Source organism: Juglans regia, chromosome 9, assembly GCF_001411555.2.
Source record: "Juglans regia cultivar Chandler chromosome 9, Walnut 2.0, whole genome shotgun sequence".
NCBI classification, from domain to species: Eukaryota; Viridiplantae; Streptophyta; class Magnoliopsida; order Fagales; family Juglandaceae; genus Juglans; species Juglans regia.
Window position 1 is genome coordinate 12443600 of NC_049909.1, and position 10215 is coordinate 12453814.

General features: G+C 33.4%; 2 protein-coding genes across 2 annotated transcripts; one reads left to right on the forward strand and one right to left on the reverse strand.

The window, feature by feature from the left end:
- Positions 1 to 335: 335 nt before the first annotated feature.
- LOC118349425 (glutathione S-transferase T3-like) lies at positions 336 to 4787 on the forward strand. The gene is made up of 3 exons (XM_035693844.1): positions 336 to 429; positions 3585 to 3817; positions 3901 to 4787. The coding sequence occupies exons 1-3, from the start codon at positions 336 to 338 to the stop codon at positions 4276 to 4278; spliced, it is 705 nt and encodes a 234-aa protein (XP_035549737.1). The 3' UTR covers positions 4279 to 4787.
- A 1684-nt stretch (positions 4788 to 6471) lies between these two features.
- LOC109015129 lies at positions 6472 to 6969 on the reverse strand. The gene has a single exon (XM_018997612.1). It carries the CDS (start codon positions 6967 to 6969, stop codon positions 6472 to 6474), a length of 498 nt encoding a protein of 165 aa, XP_018853157.1.
- Between the last annotated feature and the right edge of the window lie 3246 nt (positions 6970 to 10215).

Sequence of the window (10215 nt, forward strand, 5' to 3'; positions counted from 1 at the left end):
GTTCCAATCAGGAGGTTCAAAACCCAGGTTCTATTAACAAAAATACAATAGTTTACAAACCCTGTTTTTCTGGAAAGAACAATGTTTTTCTCCTTGCCCTAAGCTACAATACCCATATTCGAAAATACAAAAATCACATCTCAATGTATACATGAAGAACATAATAGTATGGAAGGGAAAATAGTACAATATTTACCTACAAAGCTGAGCAAACCATTTGGCGAAACAGAGTTGTTGGAACTTGTTGTTGGTTTGGTTTGTTCAATCACAAGTTTGAGGGGAGTGGCGGTGCTGGGGAGACGTAGGAGCGTCGTGAGGTGGTGTTGAACAGAGAGATGCCGTCGCGAGGTGGCATTGGGAAGAGAAAGCCGACGCGGGTTCGTGACGAGGAAGGAGGGTGGGTTTCGCAGGATTCAAATCTGGTTTCTGGTTTGCTCCGTTCAACAAGCTCGCGGGAAGTGGCGGTGTTGGGCAGATGGAGGAGCACCGCTCGGTGGCGTTGACGAGAGAGACGTCGTCGCCGGGAGGTGCTGGGTAGATTAAGCTTACGCGGATTGCTGTCGAGGGAGGAGGTGTTTTGCGGGATGAATTCGAAATTCGAATGGGGATGAAACCAACTTTCAAATTGAATTAAAACACAAGTTTTTGTTATAAAAAAAAAACCACGTAGCGTGTGCAATGAGTGCACTGCTACAGTGGTTTCCATGTAGCAAATCTCAAGCTGGAATATTGGAAACCAGAAAAAATAAATAAATCAAAACTGCCAAGCCACGTATGTAACTTGATAAGAGCACTCACAATGGCTACTATGAAATAGACTTTTCTTCAAAATATAAAGAAATGGTCTTAAAATAAGACTCGATCAGATCTTGTATTTTACAAATATTTTATATTTTGATACAGTGCTCTCGCTATATCTACATAATCCTGTTCATTATTATAAACTTTTTTAATTAATTTCTTTTTCTTCTGTCCTCGATTTTTCTCATTCTTTCATATTTCTTTTATTCTCATTTCAAGCCCTCTCTCTCACGTTCCCACGCTTTCTCCATTGCTTGGCACCAATGATAGAAGTACAGCCTTCTTCCTCGACTATGCTCACTGCTTCCATCTCCAATTATCCAGTTTCAAGCTCTACTTTCATTGTTGAGGTAAACATTGGAATCTCTCTCTATGTCTCTCACTGTCTCCAAAATGTATGAAAGCTTAAATTTTTTCTTCTTAGAATATGGGTGTAGGAGTTTGCATGGGTACATGCTTATACCGATTCACAGAATATAAGGGTGAAATATGTTTGCTTTCTTGGAATCTCTCTCTCTGTGTCTCTCACTCTCTCTAAAATGCAGGAAAGCCCAAATTTCTCAGAATATGGGTCTATGAGTTTGCATGGGTACATGATTGTGGGATTTTACAGCATATGAAGAGTTTTTGTATACAAGTTTGTTCTCTTAATTATTTGATGGTTTCATTAAGTTTTTGTATATTGATTTTTTTTTATCAGTCTGTTCTCTCAACGATTTGTGCTTTCTTGCAACTCAACAATAGAAAATCTCCAAGAAACTCACATTACCACTTACGCAAACAATCTCTCATTTTTTATGCTTTGTTTCAAGACTTTTCAAAAAATGTTGAAATGTAAAACGAATACCATGAAAAAACTTTTTCAGATGCAAAAAAAATTGTTTCTTTCCCTTACTATTAGTATCATTAATTATTTCCTCAACATTTGATTTATGTTCTGCTATCTCATAGCCCATTCCATCCTTAAGAAATGAAAAAGAACAACTAGCTTTGACTCCCCTACAAGAAAATCCATAAAAGTTATGTATAAAAAAAGATCCCATTTCCTTAATGTTCTAAACAGCTGTTACTGATTTGCACGATTGGATTAGACAAAATCAAATAATCTAAAAAGATATAAAATATTAAATCAAAAATAAATATGTCAGTTGATGTGGTTTTGAAAAGGTTGTTTTATAATATATCTCTGATATATTAAGTGTCATGCATGAATGTTGTTGAATTACTTTCTGATTTTTTCTACTATATATATATATATATATATATTTTTTTTTTTTGTAGTAAATTTATTCCAAGTTCAGATTTCATATAAGGTGTCAAGCAACTTTTAAGAAAAATATAAACATTTACAATGATTTCTTTATGAATAAAAAGATGATCACTTTAATTGCTTTTGTTCCCCAAGTCCACCTTCATTTAGGTATATCCACTGCACTCACAAGATGAGAGGCATGCAATCAAACAAAGCATTCACTCCCTGTAGAATTTCTGTGATCATGTTTGTGTGGCCCTCAAAAAGTGGCTAGCTCTGGTACAAATTTTCTACAGATCCTCCCAACCCCATCTGATTCGTAGGATATTTCTTTTAGGATCATGGGGCCTCTATACATTATTACTTCAATCATTTTGACTTTTGAGGTAAAAACAATTTCTGTAACCTGGAAACTGAGGCATACTGAATGAACGATTTCATGCAGTTTACATCTCTCTTAACAATTTTCATCTTTTCACTTAATTGGGCTTGAAGGATGCAGGCAAAGACTTGTTGATTGCAAAGAAATATCAATACGAGTGCTACCTTTTTTTATAAGTTCAATACAGAGTTGTACCTTAGCAGACAGAGGGCATATAAGCCAATTTGGAAATCCTAAGCAACGTTTTGTGGATTTGTGTTTGTTATATTCAACAGGCCAATTATCTTTGAAAATGTACTCTTATGAATAGCAGCTTTTGATGTATAAAATTTCATGGTTTGAACTTTTAAACTTACATTTGGTGTGCAGAATATACTCAAGTGTTTAGGGTCATGGGGCCTTTGTACAATATTTCTACATCTACTGAGTTTATCATTACTTCAATCATTTTGAGGTTGAAATTTAATGCTTTGGGAAGGAAATTATGTACATTTTGCAATTACTACTGGCAACCTTTGTTATACATACTTGTTGCTATATATATGTGTATATATATGTGTATATATGTATATATATATTTATATGTATGAATATATCTATATGTATTACTACTAGCAGCATATGTATATAGATACATACATATAAATATATACATACATACATACATACATACATACATAAATACATACATACACATAGATACATATTGATATACATATATATATATATATATATATAGATAGAGGAAATCAAAGATAGATCGAGTTGAATATTTCGTTTTAGTTTAGCATGTTCATCTATTTTGAAATTTGTTTGAGTTTTTATCAAAACAAGTGGTACTTGTCAAAATTTAGAATTTCACAAACATGAATATTGAGTTTGATTGAGTTCCATTATCTCTTTTTCTTTTTCTTTTTTTTTCTTTTTTTTTTTTTTTACCTTTGAATGATGGATTCACAACTCCATGGAATTCATTCATTCACTACTCTCTTACAGGAGGGGGAAGAAAACTATAATGACTACCTCCTCACATCTTTAAATGACTAAAATCCCAAGTTACTCCACCCAACCCAAAAAAAGAGACTGCTAGAAAAACTAAATCTAGATAAGGAAACTTTAGTCCAGAAGATAACAACTTACTAGTGTCAGCTTGGCTTAATACTAGTTTGGACCCAATCAATAGGGTTGATCAATCCAAACATTCATTTTGGGCTAGAGTTCATGAATATTATGAGAAAAACAAAAAACTCACATGTTGTGAACATAGTTCCAGCTCTCTCACAAATAGATGGTCTACCATTCAACATGCTACAAATAAGTTTTGTGGAGCCTTAGCTCAAATTGAAGGAAAGTCTCCAAGTGGGGTTACTGAGCAAGCTAAGGTGCACAAATAATATCATTTTATTTCATCATTTATAGAACATTGTATTAGATATATTTCACATCTCATTTACTGATTTTTTAGATTGAGCAAGCAAATGAGCTCTATCGAAGTAACCAGTTCGCAACATTCAACTTCCTTCATTGTTGGACCATTCTAAGGCATCATCCAAAATGGAAACAAACTGTGGCTGATGGTAGCAGTGTGAAAACTAAGAGAAGATCAGTAACCCCAGATGGTCATGTGCCAGAGTTTACATTCCTAGATGAAGACACCATATCTCCATCTATAGATGTGAATCTAGAGAGACCCATTGGAAAGAAGGTTGAGAAGAAGCGAAAGAGGCAAGATAATTCATCTTCCAATCTTGCTGATTTGGTGACTGAAATGAGAGATGAGAAGAAGAGAGCAAATGCTGAGAAGGGAGAAGATAGGAAAGAGCTTATCTGCCTTACAAAATAGAGGCTTGATTTGGATCAACGGAGAGAAGATAATGAACTTATGAGGATGGACACCTCAACTTTACCTCCAATGCAGCAAGAGTATTTCTGTAGCCTCCAATTGAAAATACTTGAGAAGCAAAGGTCTAGAAAGCCATGACTGGGTGGTGTATGGGCTGTTGTTTTGGGTTTTTTGAAAGGGAACAATGCAGCCACTTTTGGAAATGCTCATTTGTTAGTTTTTTGTATAGAACATTGCACAAACCTCAAGCCACAAATTTAGCCACATTTGGAAGTTCTAATTTGATAGCTTTTTGTATAGAACTATGCACAAACTTGAAGTCACAATGCAACCAATGGATAGTCCAGATTTTATTTTGTATAGAACACAACACAATTTGCACACTAAACTATCTTATTAGTCTAATGTGTTATTTGTTAGGGGAATTATGATGGTGGCACACTAAAGTGTTGTTGTGAATGGTTCTAAGTATTATGTGAATGAACAAACTTGAATTAGTATTATGTGAATGAATATATTTGCTATAGAGTTTATTATATGAATGAGCATGAATGAGTATTGATGGTGGCACACTTTATTATAGAGTTTGCTTTAATCACTATGATTTCTTTTAGAATGGTCATTGTTTATTAGATAGCACCAGATATTTGAAATAGACGAGGTGCTTTCTTTTATAGGCTATCTTAAAATATTTTACTTTTCATTCTATTTCTCTTCAGATTTAGGAAGATTAATTTACAAATATATATATTTATATATATATATATATATTTATTCAGGTGGGGGCTGGATTAATGTTTATTAGATGTCCCACTAAGATTAATGTTTGTCAGATGTTCTAATTGTAGAGTATTATGACTGCCATTTCAGGTTGCACTACAAACTTGTTGTCTTAGCTGCACATAATGTTTACTTGTTCCTGTAACAATGTGTTAGGTATAACTAGCGTCAAGATTGCAACAAGAAACGTAGAAAATAAATACTCCATTTCATGATGGCCTAGAGGCACATTAGTGTTTATGTACATGTTGCTTTCAATCCCGAAAAAGCATGCCTTGTTCTAAAATTAGAAACATTTTCTATATAGACTACTCATGGAGATACCTACCATTAAAAAACTAGAAAAATTTTGGATAAAACCAATGGCAGCAAGACATGATTAGTTTAATTTCAAATGTACTTTACTATGAGAGGTCTGGCTTAGATGCATTATAACCTACAAGTTCATAGCAATTACCCAGTCATATGAAGAAGAGGATAGATCGAGTTTCTTTCAAACAAAAATTTCAAAACAAGACATTTATATTAGGCTTAACATGGTGAAATTAAAGAAATTAAGATTACATCTTGTACAAAACAAAAATATAATATTAGGCTAAACATAGTGAAATATAAAATACAAGTACTTAAGATTGACTATATATTTCCTATAAATGTTCGATAAGATCCGATTGGAGTTGAGAATGAAGTCCTCGATCTCGAATGTGATGATGACGTTGAATGAAGTTTACAAATTCATTTGTATGCTCATGTGACACTGGCTCTTGGGATATTTCATTGCTTTGTTCATAAACAAAGTCTTCTACTCGAAGATAAGTATGCCGCTCATTTTCTACGATTATATTATGCAAGATTATGCATGCCATCATAATCTCCTTTAGCGTTTGTCGATCATAAAATCGTGCAGGTCCACGTACAATTGCAAATCGAGCTTGACGCACTCCAAAAGCCCGTTCGATATCTTTTCTTGCTGATTCTTGAGCTGTAGCAAAATGTTTTTTTTTTTATGGCCATGTGGAGCATGAATTATTTTGACAAACGTCAACCGTGAATGATATATACCATCAGCAAGATAATATCTCATTGAGTAGTCATTTCCATTTAATGAGTAGTTGACCTTCGGAGCACGTCCTTTAGCGAGCTCTCTTAAAACAGAAGAGTGTTCTAGGACATTAATATCATTATGAGAGCCTGGTAATCCAAAAAATGCATACCATATCCAGAGGTCGTATGACGCTATGGCTTCTAAAATTATCGTTGGTTCATGAATGTGACCACAATACATTCATTCACATGCACTTGGACAATTTTTTCATTTCCAATGCATGCAATCAATATTTCCTAACATCCCAGGAAACCCACGACTTTCTCCAACTGCGAGCAATCTAGCAATATCGTTGTCATTTGGTGATCTTAAGTATCGTTGGAGAATATGCTAATGACAACCTTAACAAATTTCTTCAAACACTCAGTTGTTGTATTTTCTGCAATCCTTAAGTATTCGTCCACAAAATCACCATATACTCCATAAGCTAATATTCTCATCGCAACAGTTATTTTTTGAATGGAGGAATGCCCAAGTCTTTTAGCAGCATCTCTTTTTTGGACAAAGTATGGATCGTATGCTTCAACTTCAGTTTGAATATACAAGAAAAGATGACATTGCATTCGAAACCTCCTACGGAATAGATTCGGAGAATATATGGGTGATTCAGCAAAATAATCTTGGAAAAGACGTTGGTGGCCTTCAAGGGAATTTCTTCGAATGAATATACGGCGCGGAATAGAATTACGACGAGATGTCGAACCTCTTTCATTACCCAAACGTTCTGCTTCCATAGCAAGAGCTAAATTTAATTCAAACTCCTCGTCAGATAACGAAGAGTCAAATACCTCAAAGACGGAATCCATAAGAACTATATAGAAAGAAGAACAAGAAGAATTTTGTAAAGAAATGGAAATGAAGATGTTGGTAAAACTTTATGAAGAAATTGTGTTATTTATAGTTGAAATTTAGAGAAAACCAAATGAATATTCTTAGTATATACTAGAGAATATATTAAGAATATTCTTTCACAACTATCGAAAATGAATATTCACGGAATATTCTGAAGAATATCTTAGGAATATTCTTTCACAATTATTTCACAATTATCGAAAATGAATATTCACGGAATATTTCAAAAAATATCTTATGAATATTCTTTCACAATTATCGAAAATGAATATTCGCGAAATATACCGAAAAATATCTTAAGAATATTTTTTTACAATTATCGAGAATGGATATTCTCATAATATACTTTGAGAATTATATAATCACTTATTTTTATTTTTTGAATTAATTTATATTTTGGTTAAGCTTATAAATTTGGATTAATTTAAAATAGAACATAATTATATTACATTGTATATGGAGAGATATTGCAAATATCAAAAGACATGAGAACATTATTGATATTTAGAGAAAATATTTGAAATGAATAAAAAATATTAAAAAATATAATATTTAAATGATATGAAGAAAGAATAGATAAACTAATGTATGGTATATTGTAAAAGTCAACATGTAAAATAGAAAAGGTAGGTTTTGGTGATGTATTTTAAAAGGATAAGATAAATGATCTATTGTGAGTGCTCTAAGAGCTGCATGTACAAAGTAAAATACAGGAGTGCCACACCTACATATATGGTGTGTAGTATATAAGAATGATAAATAGAATCAAATGCAGACTTACGTTGATAGTTGTAGGAGCAATCGCACCCCAAAAAGTTTTAAAAACATGCTTTAGTATATAGTTTTTTTTAAAGATATCTTAATATAAAGACAATTTACCCCCCAAAACATTTTCAAAAATCTCATTTAGTACTTAGTTGTCTAGGTTTCTTTTAGTTTTTTAATAATTTTTTCATACTTATACCTATTTTTTGTTATTAATAAAATCTCACATTCTCATTTTTTTTTACATCTCATAAGAGACAAGAAAATATCTTGGCCTCTTTTATAAGCTATTTGGTAAATTTACAACCTCACTTTTCTTATTTATTTACACTTTTCCTTTCAAGTCTTCCACTAACTAGCTTGTTTTGATTAGTTTTGTTAGTAAGTACATATATACTACCATCAAGTTAACAATTAGGAATGAATGCAACAAATCACATAGCTATTTCTATCTATATTATAGACTTTATAACATTCAATCTTAGATTCAACAAAAAAGTTTGTCTTTGTTTACTTAATTTTCATCATTTGCTTAAAAAAATCTTACATGGTTATTTCTATCTTAATTTTTATTGTTTACTTGAGTCTGATGGAGCTCAAGTGAGAGGTTTAGATGAGTGGTTTTAATAATTTAGTTTATCCCTAGATAATGACCTTATATGGTTAATGTTAAATGTTGGTGACACTTTATTTCCTCAAATGTCGGTTACTGTTCATCCCTACATACGACACACTTTACTAATCGCCCCCTACGCACCAAACTCTAGTTCCGCCCCTGAGTAGAATTATTCATAATAGATATATGGTATGTGAGTATGATAAATAAAATTATTTATAATAGGAAGACACGTTACCAATTTAGGAAGCTTAGAATGCAACCGGCTTCATCTAATCCAGTCCTCAGCTTGTCGATCACTCGTTTGGGTAGTGAGAAGTGTTGAGAACTCAAACGTCTACTCTCTCTCTCTCTCTCTCTCTCTCTCAAGTGATCATGTACATCTTCAAAACCAAAGGGCCTGAAATTAATAAAAACTAAAAAAATCTTAGAAACCGAAGAATTGACATTTCTAAAACGCCAACAGGTTAAACAATGAATTTTGCTAACCCATAACTTCAAACAACAGCTCTATTCTAATGGTACTTCTGTCAAGGCTTGCAGTCTGACACATAATGGTTGAAGGATTTGTAGTGTTCAGAGATTAAGGACATTTTGACCAAATGATTATATCCCAACCAAAAAATACAAGCAAAATATAAAAAAAAAATAATGAAAGAAAAAAACAAACATATCGGACTAAAAGAGAGCAGCATGAATTGTAGAAGCAGAATAGACTGGATTAGATGATATCAGTTGCATTCTAAATTTTTTAAATTGATGACGTGTCATCGATTCATTGGAGGGTGTAAACCCCACCTAACACCGCATCCTATTTGAAGTTAAACTCATCGAATATGTCATTCAATATTGGAAAAATCTTCCTTGATTGATTAGGTGATTGTCGGAGGTCAAATCGCTTTCTTCAGTGGTATGTGACGGTTGTGATGTAGGGCATGGTGAATTTGGTATGCTCTCAAAAATAAAATGGGGATCTTGTTGGGTTTGTGGAGCCTAGTTTATTCTTGTGATGACCAAATTTGATGATTTGACCCAATAATAATTCATTACGGTTTTTTGGCGGATTTTCAATAAGACTTATGCCATAGAGTAGGTGGCCCAAGCCGAAGCGACTTGTGGGGGTCCGATGGGCAACGCCCTTGAGAAAGTCTTTTGGCATTGCTTGTGACTTGAGAATTGCCAGGCAGAGAGTTCGTGCAATAGGTCGCTCGACAGATTGCTTAAGCAAACATTAGATAGAAAGTTGATAGAGGTAAGTGTTGCTCAACACCTCACTCGAGCGAATAACTCAGAAATCGTGAAATTATGATTTTCGTCGTACAACCCTATATATATATATATATATATGCTTATTATGAACAATATGACCATTTTGAGCATTGTAATTTCGTTCCATGGTGTATTTTGACATTCTTCAAGATAATAAAATCCTCTACAGCTCTGTAGACGTAAGCACGTTATCGAACAACGTAAATTTTGTATCATAATTGTTTCTTGTTTGTTTGCTTTGATTTTTCTGTTAATCATTTTCACAACAAAACTAGTAGAGAGGTTAGAGTAAGCACAAATGAGAAATTAATAGGTCACATTTGCAATCTGAGTGGATCATAAAGGTGGCTGAGATCGCATGCTCTCACCCATGTGTGGAGCATGCGTGTTGCAACCATGTGTGGATTGAACGTGGGTGGGAGCATGCGTGTCTCATGTGGATTGTAAATCTAACAAAAATCATCAGATAGTTTAGTACAAAGCTAGTGTTGCAACCAGAAGAAGCCTGGCACTGGTGTTGTAGTGTGGATTGAAGGTAGCAAATTTGAAA

Bases quoted from the DNA above. Each gene is read 5' to 3' on its own strand.
- LOC118349425 (XM_035693844.1), top strand. From the start codon at position 336: ATGCCGTCGCGAGGTGGCATTGGGAAGAGAAAGCCGACGCGGGTTCGT. The intron at 430-3,584 runs GTTTGCTCCGTT...TACTAGTGTCAG, and splicing joins GGATTCAAATCTGGTTTCTG to CTTGGCTTAATACTAGTTTG. The intron at 3,818-3,900 runs GTGCACAAATAA...CTGATTTTTTAG, and splicing joins GGGTTACTGAGCAAGCTAAG to ATTGAGCAAGCAAATGAGCT.
- LOC109015129 (XM_018997612.1), bottom strand. From the start codon at position 6,969: ATGGATTCCGTCTTTGAGGTATTTGACTCTTCGTTATCTGACGAGGAG.